This window comes from Carcharodon carcharias, chromosome 4, assembly GCF_017639515.1.
Source record: "Carcharodon carcharias isolate sCarCar2 chromosome 4, sCarCar2.pri, whole genome shotgun sequence".
In the NCBI taxonomy this organism is placed as follows: domain Eukaryota; kingdom Metazoa; phylum Chordata; class Chondrichthyes; order Lamniformes; family Lamnidae; genus Carcharodon; species Carcharodon carcharias.
In genome coordinates, this window is record NC_054470.1 from 188,301,082 (window position 1) to 188,322,802 (window position 21,721).

The 21,721-nt window shown below is 45.8% G+C and overlaps 1 protein-coding gene across 1 annotated transcript in view; it reads right to left on the reverse strand.

Moving 5' to 3' along the window:
- dok7b (docking protein 7b) overlaps positions 1–21,721 on the reverse strand; it is a 95,532-nt gene that overhangs the window by 30,874 nt on the left and 42,937 nt on the right. Inside the window, exon 8 of the mRNA XM_041185358.1 lies at positions 12,002–12,050. Coding sequence (XP_041041292.1) covers positions 12,002–12,050 — 49 coding nt within the window. The remainder of the gene's footprint in view (positions 1–12,001; positions 12,051–21,721) is intronic.

Below are 21,721 nucleotides of genomic sequence, written 5' to 3' on the forward strand. Positions count from 1 at the left end.
AGGATGCTTAGCATTAATTATGAACCTAGTATGCCTTTAAAATACCAGTTACATCTCATTCAACAAGGTGCAACTTTTTCAAGGGTTTTTAGTGAGACTATCATAAAAGTGGAAGTTCTCATCAATTCATCGATTTCCATTGATTGCAGTCCAGAGGTGCAGATTCCAGAAGTTTCTGCCAGTTACACTGGAGTAATGATGATGGACCCTGACAGTTATGCCCTCATTACTACAGCAAAATCCAGGCCAATATGTCGTCTTGCAATTTTTGGTAGTCCTCCTCAGTGTTGGCTATCCCTCCCAATTTTCTGTGGTCTGCAAATTTAGAAACTGTTTTGCTTCCAAAGCCTAAATCATCAATATTGTGAACAACACTAATCCCAGAACTAATTCTTGTGAGACCACGCTTTTCACCTTCTGCCATTGAGTAGATACCCTTTACCCCCATTCTCTTCTTCCAGCCAACTAGTTATCCATTCTGCTCTTTGTCCCCTAACTCCTCAAACTCTAATTTTATTCATTATTATATAGCACCTTATAAATTTACTTTTGGAAATCTTGATAAATTACATCTACTGCATAACCGTTGTCTGCCCTCTCTCTGTCACTTTGTTTTTGAAGTTGTAGTAATTATAGTTTTGTTTGATGTATCATGTACCTTTAAAGATAATACTTGTTAAGGAAGATCACATGATTTGTAGTAACCAAAAGGAGCTCAGGCTATCTCAGCAGTCAGTGCAGAGATAGTGCTAAAGTTGAAAGCACACCTGTAGTTGCTGTTGAGTATGTTGTTAATAAACTTGTTTCCACCCAAGAAGTGTTTGCGGATCAACTCTATCGATAATGCCAACTCAGCCACCACTCCACAAATTGGCGACGAGGATCCACAGGATCCAATAAATTGCCGACGAGGATAAAACAAGATTTAGCAGAAGGAATCAAGTTGAAAGGAAATCGGCACTGTACCTCACCCAGTAATTGCAACTAGAAGTTCCGTTCGAATGGAAGAAGTTATTCCCTCTCAGAATGCTGAAATTTAGAAAAATTGATCCTTTCAATCCAGCCATGGACGAATAGTCTCATACATTGAACGCCTCGTGTACTTTTTCCAAGTGAACAAGATTACAGGGGAAGAGAAGAGGCGAGCGATCCCTCTTAACTACATGTGGGAATAAAGCCTACAGCTTGATTCGTAGTTTGACAGCACCCAGTGCCCCAGATTCAAAACATTTTGGCGAATTGGTGGACCTCGTGAAGGGTGAGTACCAGCCAAAGCCCTTGGTAATGATGCAACAGTCCAGGTTTAACTTGAGAAATAGAGACCCGGGGGAGACGGTTGCTTGTTATGTGGTGAGTTTGAGGCAGTTAACAGAACATTGAGAGTTTGGTGCATCCCTAACTAACACGCTCAGAGATCGTTTAGTGTGCGACGTGAACAAGGACACACTTCAGAAGAGATTATTGTCCGAAGCAAATTTGGATTTTAAGAAGGTGCTAAAGACAACACTGACCATGGAAAGCGCAGTAAGAGATTCAAAAGCCATACAGGGTGAGCGAAATGGCGCCGTCCCCCACTTTGGGCGGGAAACTCCAGCCAAAAAGGGCGCAAACATGCAAGACTCTGCCAAGAAGTGGGAAGCAGTCCCACAAGCAGGAAAACTTTTAAAAATGACTCAGCAGCGAAAACAATAGAATCATTTCAATAGTGGTGGAAACAAGCAGTCTTGTGACAATTGGCGTTTTTAAAAAAAAATAATCAAATGTTATTATTGTCACAGAAATGGACACATAATGAGACAGTGCAAGGAAAGATTCAAGCAGGCTTTTAAACAGAAGAAAAAAACCCAGTGAGATTTACAATGCAGAAGAGCCTGAAACAACAAATTCAGATATTTATTGTTGTTTAATCGGAAAGTTGGAAAGACTGAACCAATACTTGTCACAGTGAAAGTAAATATCAGGCCTGTTAGAATGGAAGTGGACACTGGAGCCTCCACTACAGTAACTGGGGAACATACTGTCAGATATCTGAATAATGGTCAACATAAATAAAATTTAGAAGAAACTGCTGCTAAATTAAAAACATACACGGGTAAAGACATTCAAGTCAAAGGCATAAGCAGGGACTGTCCATCATGGAAGCCAATCGGTAAGCTACCAGTGTTGGTATTGAGAGGCTGAGGACCAAACCTCACAGGACGAAATTGGCTAAGGGAAATCAGCTTTGATTGGCCACAGATTTCAAAAGGAAGCAGGAAGCGTTCCTGCTTTGGGAAAGGAGGGTGCAAGGAATCAACAACCTGAAGATATTCAGACTGTCTTAAGCCAAACCTAGAAGAACAGCAGAAGGAACTCGAAGAGACCCTGCTTAAAGACAGGGTTCGAGACAAGGTGAGCAACCTTTGAAAGGAAAAAGAAAACCACACACTCCAAGATTCCCTCAGGCCTAAGTTTGTACCTCTGGAAAAGTATGAAGAGGAACAGAAAGAATTCAGCATTTCTCTGAATAAACTGAAGAATCAGTTGGCAGAGAAGACACAACAATGTTCAATTTTCAAGGAGGCAGCAAACAAACACAAAAAAAGAGATGGAAGAGCTGAAGAATCAGCTACAGGAAGCCAAAGAGGCTTTGGAGGCAAAAGTCTCTGAATTTTCTAAGAAGCAGATGATAAAATTTTGGGAGACCCAACCACTGAGCTCACTCAAGTTGAGCTCACATCTGACAGAAGTCTGGCCAATAGTGAAGTCAAAATGAAGGCCAAGATTAAAGCCTGTGCTAGAAAGAAGAAAAGCGCACGTTCCAAGCGAAGGAGGTAATCTATTTGGGTCACCAAGTATATTTCACAGGGCCTCCACCCGGTTGAGGAGAAAGTGAGAGCCATAAGACAGGCATCTCACAGCTCAAAACGTTCCTTGGAATGATCAACTGCTATGGGCAGTTCTTACCTAATTTGTCTACATTGCTGGCCCCCCTGCATTCTCTACTCAAAAAGGACCAATGTTGGTCTTGGAAGGCACCCCAGAAAGAAGCTTTCATAAAGGTGAAACAATTGTTGCACTCGTCCAAGCTATTAGTGCTTTATGGCCAGACCAAAGAATTGGTGCTGACATGTGACGTATCTCCCTACGGAGTGGGCACAGTGCTCTCTCATCAGATGGACAACAGTTATGTATCAAGAACGCTCTCCATAGTGGAAAAGGGATAGAATTCACAGAAGCCGGTCCATCATCTTTGGTGTCAAGAAATTTTACCAGTACATACACAATCACCATTTTACAATTGTTTCAGACCACAAACCATCGCTAGGATTGTTTAGTGAGGACAAGGCTACACCACCCACAGCCTCAGCAAGAATACAACAATGGGCTTTAGTTCTAGCGGCAAACAAATACACTTTCGTGCACCGGCCTGGATGTAACATTGCAAATGCCGAAGCACTCGGAAATTTGCCTTTACAAGAAAATGATGAGCAAATTCCTGTGGAAGAACTTGTTTTACTGTTAAATTTCTTAGATTTCTTGCCAGTATGTGTTCGACAGATCAGAGGCTGGACAAATCAGGACCCGGTCCTATCTCAAGTGCTACGAGAACAAATGCTTCATGTTTGGTCACAGGAATCTGTATCTGAATGAAACCGTACTTCAACAGAAGACATGAAATAACCAGTCAGGATAGCATCTTATTGTGGGGATCACAAGTGATAGTTCCTCCAAAGGGAAGGGAGCCAATTTTGATTGAACTACACAGTGCCCATCCAGGAATTTCCCGAATGAAGATCATAGCACACGCTACCTATGGTGGCCTTGTGTGGATGGTGAAATAGAGAGTTTAGTAAAGCACTGTGTACAATGTCAGCAACTGCAAAGGTTGCCAGTGACAGCTCCATTACACCCATGGGAGTGGCCAGATAGACCCTGGGTGCAGTTACACATTGTTCCCAGGAAGGGTCCAACGTAGTCAGCGTTTCTGCTCATTCAAAATGGTTAGACGTACATGAGGTAAAGTCACCATCGGCCGCTACAATTGAGAAGCGACATCAGAGCTTTACCATTCACGGAATACCAGAAGTAGTCATTTCAGAAAACGGCATGGTATTTATAAGTGCTGAGTTTCAACGGTCTATCAGCCTTAACGGTATCACTCAAGTGAAAACTGCACCTTACCACCCTCCCTCAAGCAGACTGGCCGAAAGGGCAGTTCAAGCATTCAAGGCAGGCAAAGGAAAGCTAACTGGTGATTCCTTGGCAACCGAGCTAATACGCTTTCTTTTTCATTACAGGACTACCCCTCACACAACAAGCATCACCACCTCCAGAGTTATTGTTGATGAGACTGAGCTTAATAATGCCGAATTTAGAGGGGAAAGTAGAAAGGAGTCAGGGAAGCCAGAAAACCAGACACGACTGGCATAGTCATGAGAAGAAATTTAATCGTGGAAGAGCGGGTATACGTGAAAAGGGGAAGGACCAAAGTAATTACCGGGTGGAATTGGTGCAGTGGCTGGACCTCTATCTTACCACATGGATGTGGAAGACTGGATCATTCATAAACATGTGGACCATTTAAGGAGGGGAGACAAATCACCAAGATGTGGGTCCACCAGTGATCATGACCGGGTTTGCGTTTCCTGTTGAGGACACTCAACCCAGGACTGACATGTCTGACGTTCCTGTAAAAGTTGAGGATACAGAACTGCGATTGCCCACTGAAGCACCTGATGTTCAGGCAACTCCGGAAAAGGAGGTTCCTGACAAAGAATCTGAAGTTGTGGAGCTGTGACGTTCCACACGTACCAGGAAACCACCTGAAAGACTGAACTTGTAAATTCCTTACCCATTATGTTGTCTTGAAAAATATGTAAGTATAGTATGTATAGCCGAGTTAAAGGGGGAGGAATCTGGTAATAAAAGTTTTGTGTGTAATATACCTTTAAGAATAATACTTGTTAAAGAAGGTCACATGATCTGTAGTAACCAATAGGAGAGTAGCTTGGGCTACATCAGCAGTTAGTGCAGAGATGGTGTGGATGTTGAAAGTACACACGTAGTTGCTGCTTAGTATATTGTTAATAAACTTATTGTTTCCATCCAAGAAGTGTTTACAGATCAACTCTATCTATAGTACCAACTTGGCTACCACTCACAACAAATTGGTGACAAGGATTCACGGGATCCAACAGAAGAGTAGCCGCTGTTGTAGGAAATGCAGTAATATTAATATTAATATTGATTAAAGGATAAATATTGGCCAAAACACTGAGGATAACTCCTCTGCTCTTCTATGAATCATGCCTTTGGATCTTTCTCTGTCCACCTTAGAGGGAAGACTGAGCTGCATCTGAAAGATGGCACTTCTGACAGTGCATCACTCCCTCTGTACTGCACAGAGTGGGATCAGCCTGGATTTTGAGCGCAGTGGAACTCAAATCACACAACCTGCGGACTCCAAACCAGCTGAGCCGCAGCTGACACCTTCTGACAGCTGCAACCACTTTCTAACCTTTCAGAGACTCCCGCCAGGTGAGATTCCCCATTTCTGCATTGCTGCTCCAGGGTTCACCAACAGGGGGCAGTGGGAATCTACGGCCTCTGGGTGGTTCAAACGTGAACCAAGGAGGTGTGCAACCCGACAAATCCAAGCTGGATTTACAAATAATGAATATCCTCGGGCCTTTTTCCCAAGGTTAACCCCGCGTTACCTTCGGGAGCAACCATTCCACTCCCCAAGGAAATTTCTGGTGCAAATGCGCCCTCCCGACAGTAATGCCCAGGTATGACTTTTAGCCGATCTGAAGCCAGGGCATCCAAGTTGTGGAGCAGAACCTCTCCCAGTCAATGGCAGAGGTGGGCAACCTGCCTCCCCTTACCCCCACCCCCACTATTACAGGGAAGAAAAACTTGCGGATAACGGAAATCCAAAATAAAAACAGAAAACGCTGGAAGCACTCAGCACGTTATGGCAGCGTCTGGAGAGAGAAAAACAGCGTTAACATTTCAGGTCGATGATCTTTCATCAGAACTGGACAAGTGCAAAATGTGATAGGTTTTGAGCAAGGGGTGGATGGGAAAAAAGGACAGGGAAGGTGAGAGGGTGTGAACCGTTGACTCTTTCTCCACAGCTACTGCCAAAATCTGCTAAGTGTTTTCTGTTTTTATTACAGGTAGGAAAACTGGCATTTTATAAAACAAGCTCGTGAACTTTCCACTATCAAATGGAGGTGCACTTAAAGCATTCTACCCACCCCACCCCCCCCCACCCCCACCCCCACCCCCACCGCAACACCAGCCCACCGCACCCTCTCACCCGCCCACAGCTTCCCCTTTAGGGTGGACCTTCATGGCCGTTCCCATGACAACAAGTTCCTCTAAGTGAGCACCAATGCTCTATCCTGGAACTCCATGTCCAATAGCCATAACGTCCATAACCCCATTCTTTGGTCTGCTGCTTTACTTAAGCCAAGCGTCACCCCGTTTAAGATAAGGTCAGGCAAATACGCTAACTTTTCAACACTAACAGCCATCTCCGACGATACAATAAGTTCGAGGACAGCCGCACACCCCCCAGAGCTGCCAACCCAACCCAGTCAGAGGGCAGGCAGCTCAGCAGCTTCACCATTAGAAGCTACAGGTCATGTTCTTATAGTGATATAAAGGCACCAATCACTCATAAGGGATGAGGTAAACATGTGCGGGTTCATTTATTTCAACTCAGCACTTGGCGGTATAAACACATGGATAGAAAAGCCTGAAGACATCAGCAGCAGGGCTGTGGGGGCAGTGTTCTGCTCATAGGCCAAAGTGAAACTGAGGCTGGATCACTCCCTTTCTGGTGATGGCATGTGATATCCCTTTAAAAGGCATATTATAACAATCTCCGTGCTGAGGTGCCCTCAAAGGCAACACATGTTTTCTCATTGACCACACCAAGAACAGACAGGCAGGTCCCAGCGACCTGGTGTGGGGGGCGGGGGGGGGATGCACTGCTGCATTGCCATAACTGCAGGGATTGCTGTTACTGCCTGGATGGCCATTGCCCCCACAACCCCTCTCTGTGCTTCACTGAGATGCCTTTTAAGGAGAGCATCCCCCTCCGCCACCCTAATCACCGCCCCCACCTCCGAGGACCCACTGGGGCCCTCCATGTTGTGCCTGGCAGTCTCCCCCCTGCAGCAGCAGTGACTCCCCCGATGCTGGAGGTGCACAGGGAGGCGGGTCTTAGTGGGATTAACTGACCGCCCACTTCCAGCCGGCAGGCCACTGCGCTGTTGGGATTCCCGGCGCTGGTAATATCCCACAGTAACGGAAAGACTTCAGGTTCTCCTCCCGAAGCCTTCCACCATTATTTTACGAGGCTTTCCAGCTCCTAGCCTGTCTCCAAAGGGCGGGTTAAATCCCACCCATAATTTCAGGCACCGACTTAACCAGCTTGACTGCAACTGCAGACTGCCCAATGGGCCATGTGGGGCTCAGCCAATGGCATAGCCTCTTCACAGGCTGAATGGTCTCTTGCTATGCTGTAACCATTCTACGATTCTAACTATCCAACCACACACCAGTTGAGTGCCCTCATCTTCTCCACCTCAGCTGGAGTAAGGAGTTGTTAGGAGGTAGGAGACAGAGACTAGAGACACTGCGACACTCCAAGTGGCAGCAGGTCCCTCAAGGATCTGTCCAGGAGCATCAGCTTTTCACAGTGTTAATGAATAGAGGGTCATATAATCTAAGTTTTAATATGACACGAAGTTCAGTGTCAAGCAGTGTAGGCAGAATCAGAAAGTTAAGGGACATTAGTTGGTTAAGCAAGTGAACAGAACTGTGGCAGACCAAGCATATTGTGGGAAAAGTATAATGTCATCTAACTTCGGACCAAAGAAAATGCTTGGATCTATTTATCTTTCTAAATGGTGAGGATCTAGGAACTGTGAAGGTCCAAGTCTAGAAGTCACGAAATGCTAGTGGACAGGTACAAAAAAAATAATTAAAATACAAATGGAATTTTTTTTTAATACATGGTGTAGGATGTGGTGTCGCTGGCTGGGACAGCATTTATTGCCCATCCCTAATTGCCCGAATCGAATGTTGGCCTTTATGTCAAAAGTATTGGAATGTAAAGGGGCAGAAGTGACGCTACAGCTGTTAAGCGTTCTGCTTAGACGGCCATGTAGTGTACTTCATTCAGCCCTGATCACTGCACCTCAGGGAGGACAGATCAAGCCTAGGAGAGGGTGCAGCATTGATTCACCAGAATGATAATCAGGGCTTAGAGGGTTAAATCATGAGAACAAGTTGCATAGGTTTGTATTCCCTCGAGTTGTAGAATATTAAAAAGGTGAATTAATTGGGGTGCTTACGACGATGAAAGGAGTTAATAGGCTAGATGGAGAGAAAATGTTACCTCTCTTATTCCAGTCCAGAGCCAGGGAGTATAACCACAGGGCAGAACTTTCTGTCCTGTGGCTGGGCGGGCACACGACCGACCCGATCGGGAGTAAAATACTGCGCGATGATGTCAGGCGAGGGTCCCGACATGGTCGCGCGCTTGAGCAATATTTCGGTCGGCGGGCGCGCGCGAGAGTCGGAAGTGCTCCCGCCGACAGTTAAGAGGCTTATTAAGGCCGTTAAGCAAGTAAGTGAAAGCTAGTTTTCGCTGCCCGTCCAACCTTACAGCTGGCGGGCAGGAGAATCGGCCAGGACGAGACCTCATCCACGGGCGGGATGAGGTTTCCGACAGTGAATTTTAAAAAACAATGAAAAAAATTTTTTAATCATTTTTAACATGTCCCTCTTCATGTGGCCGAGCCATTTGTAAGATCTTTATTTTTCCATTTTTAAATTCTTCAGGTCCCTGAGGCAGCTCTGTGCCTTCAGGGAGCTCTCGGTGCAGGCTCCCCAGCACAGGCGCAGACTTCAGCGCTCGCGCTCCTCCCGCTTCCACCCAGCGTGATACCGGGGTCAGAGCTCGAACGCCGGCGGCAGTCCATCTCCCGGCCGCTCCCGGACCCGCCTGCCCGACAAAGGGAGAGTCCTGCCCCCTTAAAATCAGAACTCGGCTGTTCAGGGTTATACCAGGGAGCGCTTTTTCCACACAAAGGGTTGGAGAAACCTGGGAATCTCTCCCTCTTAAAAGCTGTTGAGATTGGGGGTCAATGAAATATTTCCAAAACTAAGACTGGTAGAGAATTTTTGTTAGGTGAAGGTATTGAGGGTTAGGTGGCCAAGGTCCAATTGAATGGTACAAGAAGACTGAGGGGCTGAATGGCCTCCTCCTTTTATTCATTCGCAGGGTGAGGGTGGCGCTGGCCAGCATTTATTGCCCATCCCTAGTTGCCCTTGAGAAGGTGGGGGTGAGCTGCCTTCTTGAACTGCTGCAGTCCATGTGGTGTAGGTACATCCACAGTGCTGTTAGGGAGGGAGTTCCAGGATTTTGGCACAAAAACAAAAACCTGGGTGTTTATGTGCGTAAGTTCATTGAAGATGGCAGGATAGATTGAGAGAGCAGTTAATAAAGCATAGAGTATCATGGATTTTATTAATAATGGCACAGAGTGCAAGAGCAAGGAGGTTATGTTGAACTTAAAAGAAGACATCAGTTCAGCCTCAGCTGGAGTAGTGTGTCCAGTTCTGGGTGCCGCACTTTAGGAAGGATGTGAAGGCATTGGGGAGAGTGCAGAAAAGATTAACGAGAATGGTTCCAGCGATGAGGAACTTCAGATATGAAGACAGATTGGAGAAGTTACGATAGATTTATTTTCTCCAAGGAAAACAAACAGGAGATTTGATAGAAGTGTTCAAAATCATGAGGGGTCTAAACAGAGTAGATAGGGGGAAACTGTTCCCAATCAGGAAAGGATCAAGACCGAGGGAGCACAGGTTCAAAATAATTGGTACAGGAAGCAAAAGCGATATAAGAAAACCCATTTTCACGCAGCGAGCTGTTAAGGTCTGGAATGCACTGCCCAAGGGTGTGGTGGAGGCAGGTTCAATCGAAGCATTCATAGGGGAATTTGATTGTCATCAGAACAGGAAGAACGTGCAGGGTTACAGGGAGGAGCTGTGGGAATGGCACTAAGGGAATTGCTCAATTGGACAGCCGGTGCAGATACGATGGGCCGAATGGCCTCCTTCCATGCTGCCACAATTCTGTGATTCTCTGATTCCATAAGGAGATTAAGTAACATTGGCCTAAATTCTCTGAAGTTTAGGAGGATGCAAGATGGTGATCTCGTTGAAACACGTAAAAAAGGGCTTAAACAAGGCAAAAGCTGAGAGGCAGTTCCCCCTAACTGGAGAATTTAAGCCTGGTCTCAGAAAAGGGAACTGGTCTTCACTCGGGCTCTGAGCTGTGGATGCTCAGGTCAGTGAATATAATAAAGACTGAGATCGATAGGCTTTTGTGCTCTAAAGTATAGAGAGCGAGTGGGAAGCGTAGTTGAGGTAAAAGATCAGCCGTGATCATACTGAAGTAGTGGGGAAGGCTCAAGGGACCACATGGTCTACACCCACTCCTGCTCCTTTTTAAATGCCGTCCTCACGCAGCTTCCGGTTGATTCTCGAGCGAGCCCGCGCATCTTACAATCTGCTGGTCTTCTGGTCAACACACTCAAGTTGTTCATCACCCTCTTTTTTTTTTAAAAGAAATAATTCCTCACATCTCTCCTAAGCCTGCCCTCTCAATTCTGACCCTGCTTTTCACTCGTGCTGCTCCATTTCTGTATCCAGCAGCACAGCCCCAAATTCAATTCTGTTCGGTACATTCTGTTCTCTCTTTTTCCTCAGGTTTTGTTTTCCTCACGGTAACTTGGGGGAATTCTCCAATTTATTTGACCTCGAACTTGCAAATCTGGCACGGAATAAAATATCCACCAATTCACGCCGCACCAAACGGAAACCATTGGGCCATTGTGTCTGTGTCAACTCTTTGGGGGAAGCTATCCAATTAACCCCACCCTCCCTGCTCTTTCCCCATAGCCCCACAGTCTCTTTCTTCTCCATTATGGATGCAGTTCTATTTTGAGAGTTACTATTGAATCTGCTTCCACCACCCTTTTCAGGCAGCAGATCACAACAACTCACCGAATTAAAAAACGCCTCCTCATCTTCCCCCCCCCCCCACCTCTGGTTCTTTTGCTAATTGTCTTCACTCCACATCCTCTGGTCACTGACCTTCCTGCCAGTGGGGACAATTTCTTCCCATCTATTCTATCAAAATCCTTCATCCCTTTTGGAGAACCGTCACTTACCTTCAAGTACATAATGGCTACACTTCATCAAGAAAATCAAACCCTCCTCTAGTGAGGGCGCCAAGAGCACTCAAATCTGGACCAAACACGGTTTACAGCTTAATCCTTTTACTGAGCTGCCCCAAGTCCTTGACACACGCAATGTCTCTGAGCAGTAGGCATAATGATGAATAAATGCAATTGCCCCGTTTGCCCTCTGGATAGAGGAATAACCTCGTTGATCCTTGTCTCTCTCGCTCTCTACATGAATGGCAAAGGAAAGCTCAAAGATCTTTACTGTCCTTCGCCGATTCATTATTAATCCTGAACAAGAGCGCCCTCCCCAAAAAAATGAAGCAGTCCCTACAAAACACCAGCCTGTGAACCCTCCAGCATGCAACCGACCATCTTGAGCCCAAACATCCCGTCTCCTTATCCCAAGACTACCTTGGGCTATCTCGGTTCATCACGCGGTGATGGTGCAAAGAGCTCAACAGGCACAAACCACACACCCTGCACCTCAGCAGCGAATGAGCAACACAGTCCATCTAGCCACAGTGAAAATCTGCAAGCCACCTTCATGTGAAAAAAAAAACAAACACCTTAAATCATACGTGCTTAAACCAAATCCCACACATGCACGTCTGTAGTATAGATGTTATCTTACAAGAGCTTATTGATATGTTCCGCTCAGCCAATCGGCAGGTTCCAGCTTCGCCCCCTGATATAACACTGCAGCAGATACCAGCGATGTAACAGAGAGAAGAGTTCACCATTCTTACCTGGATCCGCAGAGATAGACAAGCTGCCTGATTGCGTTGCTGTTGTTCCCTGTACAGTGACAAGAAGAAAAAAGAAAAATAATCACCTGTTGATAAAGAGCATCTCACCAATCATGACGGAGGGAGGGAGATGAATTTGCCTGTTTGCTACTCATAGCACAAGTCGTAATCTGTGCTCCACCACAAGGCAAACAGACAGACAGACAGACAATCTTCTCCTTCAGCACGGCTACAGAATCAATTCAGGTTCCAGAATGGAGTGGGATCATCTGGAGCTAGTTAGATGCTTATAAAATGGTGGTGAAACACACTGTTCGTTTGGATGATGTACATTTGGCAAGCATTTATGATACTGGCCTAACCCACCAATTTCCTTTCACCTATCGCTCCTGTATTTGCCCAACTGCATTGGCTCTACACCTACAAATGCCTCAATTTTTTTTAAAAAGGCATCAATTTATGCTGAAAAGGGAGACATGTTGTCGAAGCTTTTCATCCTGCACTCATCGGGACAAATGCAAGAATGTCAAATTTCAAAAAATCGCAACAAACTATACTACAGGAGAAAAGGGTGCTGATTGGTTGGCAAATGAACCTCGATTGCCCATGGCCCATCAGTCCACACAACGTACATTGTTAGATATGATTCTGCGATTGGGCAGCACTTGTTGAACAATCCTGAGTGCGTTAATAGTTACACTAACAACCAATTTTAGATAATCAGTTGAGTTCATAACGTGGCTCATTTATACTTGCTAGAAACAATATACATTCATATGCAGGGATGCAAACTATCAGAATATTTTCAAGCCTTGCACCTTTCTTTGAATTGCCTGGGAGTTTGGGGAGCCTGTAGTTCCACGTTGCTTTCTCCATGGCAAAGCTTTGGCCAATCAGAGTTAATTTGCCAATCAATCAGCACTCCTTTTCAACTGTGGTGCAAATTGTTGACAGCGTTTGAAATTTGCCATTCTTGCGTTTGTCCTGATGAATGCAAAACACAATGCTTCAGCAACATGTCTCTCTTCACAGCAATATACAAGTTCTGTACTGCCAAGAAAAGGGATATACCCTATATTGAAATCCCTCCAAGGTCTGATCTCCTCCCATCTCTGTAATCTTTTCCAATTCTGACCTCTTGAGCATCCCTGATTTTGATCACTCCACCATTGGCTGTCGTGCCTCCAGCTGCCTAGGCCTGAAGTTCAGGAATTTCATCCTTAAGTCTCTCTGCCTGTCTACCTCTCTCTCCTCTAAATCATCCCTTAAATCCTATCTTCTTGAACAAACTTTCAGTCGCCTTCCTTAACATCACCTTATATGGCTGAGTGTCTAATTCTGTCTGATTACATTCCTGTGAATCACTTTGGGATGTTTCACTGTCTTAAAAGGCGCTATATTATTGCAAAATGTTATTGTTGTTGGCCTGAAAACCCAATGGTTTATTGGCCTAATTCACGCCACGCAAATAATGAAATTCAGATCAATAAATCTGATAATCCAACATTTTCATAGTCACCTTTACTGATACCCCCTAATTTATTTCCAAATTTAAAAAATCTAAATTCAAAATCTCTCACTGCCTGGTGGAATTAAAAGTCAGGTTTGTTGGGTTATTAGATTAATCCTCTGAAGTTGGGAAATTGTTGGAATTCTTTATTAGGGAAGTAGTAATGGGGCATTTGGAAAGTCAAAATGCAATCCATCAGAGCCAGCATGGTTTTATGAAGAGTAAATCGTGTTTGACTAATTTGTTAGAGTTCTTTGAAGATGTGACAAGCAAAGTGGATAATGGGGATCCTGTAGATGTAGTATATCTGGACTTCCAGAAGGCCTTTCACAAGGTGCCACACAAAAGATTGATACACAAGATAAGATCACACAGAGTTAGGGGTAATATATTAGCTTGGATAGAGGATTGGCTAACGAACAGAAAGCAGAGAGTCAGGATAAAGGGATCTTTTTCTGGATGGCAAGCTGTAACTAGTGCCACAGGGTTCGGTCCTTGGGCCCCAACTATTTACAATCTATATTAATGACTTGGACTCAGGGATAGAAGGTACTATAACTAAATTTGCAGATGACACCAAAATAGGTGGGAAAGTAAGTTGCAATGAAGAAATAAGAAATTTACAAATGGATATGAACAGGTTAGGTGAATGGGCCAAAATTTGGCAGATGGAGTTTAATGTGGATAAGTGTGAGGTTATCCATTTTGGTCGGAAAAATAAAAAGGTGACCTACTATTTAAATGGAGAGAAACTACAGAATGCTTCAGTGCAGAGGGATCTGGGTGTCTTCGTGCATGAATCGCTGAAAGCTAATATGCAGGTACAGCAGGTAATAAGGAAGGCAAATGGAATTTTGGCACTTATTGCTAAAGGAATAGAGTATAAAAATAGGGAAGTGTTGTTGCAACTGTACAAGGCATTGGTGAGACCATACCTGGAGTACTATGCACAGTTTTGGTCCCCTTACTTGAGGAAGGATGTAGTTGCTCTGAAGCGGTTCAGAGGAGGTTCACTAGATTGATTCCAGAGATGCGGGGCTTGTCCTATGAGGAGAGATTGAGCAGTTTAGGCCGAAACTCGCGAGAGTTTAGAAGGATGAGAGGAAATCTAATTGAGGTATATAAGATGCTAAAGGGGATAGACAAAGTAGATGTGGAGTGGATGTTTCACCTTGTGGGGCATTCTAGAATGAGAGGCCATAGTTTAAGGCTAAGGGGTGGTAGATTTAAATCAGGGATGAGGAGGAATTACTTTTCTCAAAGGGTCGTGAATCTGTGGAATTCACTACCTCAGAGTGCAGTGGATGCCGGGACACTGAATAAATTTGAGGAGATAGACAGATTTTTAATTAGTAACGGGTTAAAAGGTTATGAGGAGAGGGCGGGAAATTGGAGTTGAGGCCAAAATGAGATCAGCCCATGATCGTATTGAATGGCGGGGCAGGCTCGAGGGGCTGAATTGCCTACTCCTGCTCCTAGTTCTTATGTTCTTATTATTAGTCATCAACCAGTGGGACAGGCTGGGCTGGAGGAGGGTTTGTTTTATTCTTTCATGGGATGTGGGTGTCGCTGGCTGGGCCAGCATTTATTACCCATTCCTAGTTGCCCTTGAGAAGGAGGTGGTGAGTTGCCTTCTTGAACCGCTGCAGTCCATGTGGTGCAGGTACACCCACAGTGCTGTTAGGGAGGGAGTTCCAGCATCTTGACCCAGTGACAGTGAAGGAACATCAATATATTTCCAACTCAGGGTAGTGAGTGACTTGGAAGGGAACCATGTGTCTGCTGCCCTTGTCCTTCCAGATGGTAGTGGTCGTGGGTTTGGAAGGTGCTGTCTAAGGATCCTTGGTGACTTCCTGCAGTGCATCTTGTAGATGGTGCACACTGCTGCTGCTGTGCGTCAGTGGTGGAGGGAGTGAATGGTTGTGGATGTGGTGCCAATCAAGCGGGCTGCTTTGTCCTGGATGGTGTCAAGCTTCTTGTGTTGTTGGAGCTGCACTCATCCAGGCAAGTGGAGAGTATTCCATCACACTCCTGACTTGTGCCTTGTAGATGGTGAACAGGCTTTGGGGAATCAGGAGGTGAGTTACTCTCCACAGAATTCCCAGCTTCTGACCTGCTCTTGTAGCCACAGTATTTATGTGGCTAGTCCAGTTCAGTGTCTGGTCAATGCTAACCCCCAGGACGTTGATAGTGGGGGATTCAGTAATGATAATGCTATTGAAAATCAAGGGGCAATGGTTGGATTCCCTTTTGTTGGAGGGTGTGGTGGAGGGAGGGAGGGAGGGGTAGTGCTCCTGTCACTGGGCTAGCGATCCAGAAAGCCAAGCTAATTCCCTTGGGGTAAAATAAAAACGGAAGATGTTGGAAAACCTAGGAGGTCTGGCAACATCTGTGGCGAGAGAAACCAAGTTAATGTTTCAAGTCCTTATGACCCTTCTTCACAGCTAAAGAGAAACAAAAATGTAATGGATTCTACTACTCTTTAGCTCTGAAGAAGAGTGATACGGGCTGGAAACGTTAACTCTGTCTCTCTCGCCATAGATGCTGCCAGACCTACTGAGTTTTTCCAGCACTTTTTGTTTTTATTTCAGAATTCCAGCATCTGCAGTATTTTGCTTTCATCTTAATTCCCTTGGGGGCACAGATTCAAAATCGCACCAGGGCCACTGGTGGGATTTCAATTCAATTAATAAAATCTGCAGTTATAAAGCTAGACTCAGTAATGGTGACCATGATATCTATCATCATAGAACCATAGAACACCACAGCACAGAAAACAGGCCATTCGGCCCTTCTACTCTATGCCAAAATATTATTCTGCTAGTCCCATTGACCTGCACCCAGTCCATAACCCTCCAGACCTCTCCCGTCAATTGTTGTTAAAAACCCCCATCTGGGTCACTAATGCCCTTTAGGGAAGGAAATCTGCTGTCCTTACCCAGTCTGGCCTACATGTGACTCCAGACCCACAGCAACGTGGTTGACTCTTAACTGCCCTCTGAAAAGGCCGGGCAAGCCACTAAGTTCAAGGCCAACTAAGAATGGGCGACAAACGCTGGCTGTGTCAGCGACGCCCACATCCCACGAAAGAATAAATAAACCAGCTTTCATTTACACGGAACACTTTACTACATTAAAAAGGCGCTAAAGTAGTTTACAGGCGATTTATCAATCAAAAGTTGGCACCGAGCCACAAAGAGACAGGTCACTAAAAGTTTGGTCAAAGAGGTAGGTTTGAAGCAGCATCTTAAAAGGAGAGACAAGCGGAGAAGTTAAATGAAGGAATTGCAGAACCTAGGGTCCAGATAGCTAAAAGCCAATGGCAGAGTGATTAAAGCTGGAGATGCTCAAGGGGCCAAAATTCGAGGAGAGCGTGCGATTCGGGAGATGATAGAGCTGGAAAAGCTTACACAGAGATAGGGAGAGAGAGCAAGGCCACGGAAGCTTTTAAAAACAAAGGATGAGGATTTTAAAACCGAGATGTCACTGGGACTGGGTAGTGAGCACAGGAGGGGAAGGCTGAACTGGACTTAGTGCAAGTTTGGACACAGGCAGCAGAGTTCTAAATGAGCTTGAGTGTGAGTAGAGTAGAAGATCGGTTGGTAGCACAGTCAGTACACACTACTGTACCCACAAAAATAAGCGTGGCACCAACATATAGGAACATAAATAGAAGCAGGAGACCACCACACGGCCCATCGAGCCTGTTCTGCCATTCAATACGATCGTGGCCAATCTTGGGCTTCAACTCCACTTCCCCGCCCGCTCCCATCTTTAGGGAAGGTCGACAGATAAAATTATGTGAGCGCGTGTGTCTCAAGAGGTGATGGGCGAGTGGCAGTTCCAGGATACAGAGATTAAAGGCTGCTGTACCTTTGACTTCCATTGGGTGGTGCCACTGAGAGCAGCGAGGGCTTCAGCTGCACACGGTCACCAGCAGGAGCGACCCAGAACAGGTTGTATTTCTACCGCGTCTCTGACACAGTGAAAGGTCCCGAGGGGTATCGCAGAAGAGTTTTATTATCATTGACGCTGAGACACTTAGCAAGATGTTAGGACAGGTGTCCAAAAGATTGGTCAAAAGTGGAGGTTTGAAGGAGAGTCTCAGGGGGCGGACAGAGAGGTAGGAGAGGTTTAGGGAGTTGGGGGAAAATTTGGAAACGTGGAATTTAATAACCCTGAGAGTTGAAGGGCAAAGCAGTAAACGAGAATGAGCAAATCAATTCCAACCGTACAAATTAGTGTTTGCTTTACATAACTTAACAAATGCAGTAGCTTCTCTGCACATTATAGCGTTCCTAAGTTCTAACTGTTACTGAGCTATTCCTGGTGGTAGGTGAGTGTCGTTTGTGTCTCATCAGAGAACACACGCCCATATCAAACAGAAACTCTAGTCCTCTGGGTTTCTCATCATTTGGGAGGCTTTTGAACTGGCCGTTGGATTTTGATAGGATTGCTGTTTTATGGTTCTGAAAGGGCTACGTACTGTAAACCCCCACAGCAAGGTATTCCACCCTGCTGAGCACAGAGAACCACAGGACACAGCCCGTGCTCGAAGAGAGGAGTAAATTCAAAAAGGGATCCGCGGGGAAACGACGTTTGTAAATATCCAAGAAATCTGTCGCCCCCTCATCCCACGTTGAGTTACAGCAAGCTCTAAGAGAGGACACTGATTGGACTGTACGCCTCTCGGACAGACTGGGGAGTCCTGGCTGAGGCTAGCGAGGAAGGGAAGCGTGGTTCCAGTTAGCTTGGGGTCGTGACCGACAAGTGTGGAAATGCATTCCTCCGTTCCTGTCTCCTCTCCAGAGGTCGGATGGGATCCGCACAGTTACATAACTGAATCCCGAGGGACTCCTGTGGCACCTGGACAAGATTCTCAGCTGCCTGATTTTTCACTGACTCACACCACGCCACAGAGCAGGCAGCTGCCCAGATCTCTCTCGCGAGTGCAGCCAGCACGAACTAAAGGAAGTACATTTGCATCGACATACCACCTTTTACAACACCGATACCCAAAAGCGCCTTACAGACCAGTGAGGTCGGAAGTGCAGTCCCTGTTGTAATGTAGGAAATGCAGCAGCCCATTGTGCACAGCGAGCTCCCACAAAAAGTATTAAGGATTATTTTTTTTTTTAAATTGTTGTTGTTGGAAGGATAAATGTTGATCAGGACTCCAGGGCCAACTCTCTTGCTCTTCTCAAAACGGTATCATGGGATTGTTGTTGTGTCCAGGGGAGGCGATGGCGTAATGGTATTGTCACTAGACTAGTCATCCAGAGACGCAGGGTATTGTTCCAGGGACCCGGGGTTCAAATCCAACCATGGCAGAGGTTGGAATTTGAATCCAATAAAAATCTGGAATTGAAAGTCTAATGATGACCAGGAAACCATTGCTGATTGTTGTAAAAACCCATCTGGTTCAATAATGACCTTCAGGGAAGTAAATCTGCTGTCCTCATCTGGTCTACATGTGACTCCAGACCTATAGCAATGTGGTTGACTCTTAACTGTTCTCTGAACAACAGCAATTAGGGATGGGCAATAAATGCTGGCGATGGGCAATAAATGCTGGCCTAGCCAGCGACATACACATCCCAGGAATGAATAAACAAAAACCCCAGAGGGCAGAATCCCCTTTGCCCCGCTGAGCTCCCTGCTCAATTTGATAGCACCTCCTACAGTGCAGCACTCCCTCAGTACTGCACTGGAATATCAACCTGGTTTACAGGCTCAGAGTGAAACTTTAGCACCTTGTGCGTCTGCCAGGGTTCAGTGTGTCGCACTCCTGGCTGAGTCAAAAGGCCATGCGTTCAAGGCCCAGAAATAAAAATGGGCAAATAATCTAGGCTCACTCTACCAGTGCAGCACTAAGACACTGCACCAATAGGGGGAGGGGGGATGGTGGTAATCCAGAGACCCAGGTTTATGCACTGGGGACACGGGTTCAAATCCCACCACGGCAGCTAGTGGAACTTAAATTCAATTAACTAATAAAATTCTGAATGGTGACCATGAAACTATCAACTGTTATAGAAACTGATTTGGCTCATCAATGTCCATTAGGGAAGGAAATCTGCCCCCAAGCTAACTGGAACCACGCTTCCCTTCCTCGCTAGCATCAGCCAGGGATCCCAAGTCTGTCTGAGAGACGCACAATCCATTCAGTGTCCTCTGTAAGATCTTGTTATAATTCAACGTGAGATGAGGGGGGAAACAGATTTATTCGATCTTACAAACATTGTTTCCCCGCAGATTCCCTTTTGAGTTTACTCCTCCCTTCTTACCCAGGTTGTGCCCTGTGGTTCTGCTGCGCTGGGTGAGGTGAAACAACGGAGTGGCTTGTTTGGCCAATAAAGACTCCGGAGTTGCATGTAGGCTGGACCTGAGCCTTCATTGGCCAAACAAGCCACTCCGTGGTAGCAAACAGGGACAGGCAACAAACACTGGCCCAAATCCCATGAAAGAATAAAAATCAAAGACTAAAACTAACCCACTGTTGGTGCTGCCATGTTTCAGAATGAGGTGTTAAATTAGAGCTCCATCTGCCCCCTCAGGAGGGCATTAAAATTCCTCAAAACCACTGAAGCAAAGTCATTATCACATTGCAGTCTGTGGGATCTTTCTGTGCATAAGCTGGTTGTCGCACTTGCTGCAATGTGATGTTTCAAAAAGCACTTCATTGGCTGTACGGCAATTTGAGGCATCCTAAAGTTGTGAAAGGCGCTGTGTAAATGCAAAGCCCTTTCTTTCTTGATACCCTTACCCAAGGGAGGTGGCTGAGACTCAGGCTGGTCGACATATGCCACCGGGCCCACAACTGGAGGTTGAAAATTAAGGAGCAGCGCCTTCCAAAGCCGGTTTTAACAGCCCTGTTGCAACAAACTTGCTTCAGTAAACCCCCCCACCCCCAGCCATTGGGCACAAATATCCAGCCGCTCCATGGGGAGACGGCGGCTGCAGAAGTTCGGTCTACAGAACGCACTGCAGCAACGCGCCAAGGCTGCTCCACACAACAGCGCTGGGCGCTCTGCTGTGGGGACACCATCGCCCTTCAAACTTCCCTCCAGGTAGCACATCATTCAGACACATCATCAGGACTCACAGCACATCAGCGCAGCACAGGCTGTTCCCTCCACACCAGTGTTCGTGTTCAGTTGTGAGAAGAGATTGGGGAAATTGTGGAAGTGGAGGGGGGCGGCGGGGAGCCACTTCACTACAACAAAGAAGGAAGGTGATGAGGAAGTCCGATAGCAGTGCTCAAACTTCTGCTGAGTGTCGATGAAATAATTAGTGGGTAGGTAGAAAATCATAGCTCAAAGAGCGAAGGGACAGTTCAGGGTTGTAGGATGTGGGGTGCCTGCTAGTTAGAGTGGTGAGAATAAAAAGGTTTTAAAAAAAGGGCAATAGATAAATATTTGAAGAAAGGACATTTTTAAAAGGGTATAGGGAACGGGCATGCTATAGGTTTGTGCTGCTTTCGGAGAGCTAGTAAACACGCAATGGGCCAAATGTCTGCCTGTGGTGTCCTCTTGATAATTTTTGAAACCTCTATTAGGTCTCCCTTCAAGCTTCACGGCAATTTAAATACAGTCCTGGTATTTTAAGCTACTCACATAAAACCAACTCCCCTGCCTCCCTGTAACCCTATTAAATCTACATCGACCAATTTCCACAGCTTAGGGAGGGAATTCTAGAGCACAGAACCTCAGCAATCGAAAGCACGGCTGCTAATCGCGGAGCAATTAAAATCAGGGATGCTCAAGAAGCCGGCGTTATTCAGTGCAGAGTTCTCGGATGGTTTAGGGCTGTAGGGAGGCTGTAGAGAAAGGGAGTGATGAGCTAGGATAAGAATTTTAAATCTGAGACGCTGCTGCACTAGGGGCCAATACAGGTCAGCGAGCACAGGGTCGAGAAAGTTAGGATGCGCAACAAAACTGTACAGTCCTCCAGCTTTGACATAACCCATGATGTACAGATTTATTATCACCCCCTCCTTCAAGCCAGGTATGCATCACAGTCACAGCTAATGGTGGATGTACACATCACACCCAAGGCACTGAACATCGCCAGTACAGCAAGCGTAAAAGGAAACTGGGAATTATTTTTTTTATTCATTCATGGGAAGGAGGCGTCACTGGCTAGGCCAGCATTTATTGCCCAACCCTAACTGCCCTTGAGAACTGAGTGGCTCGTTAGGCCATTTCAGA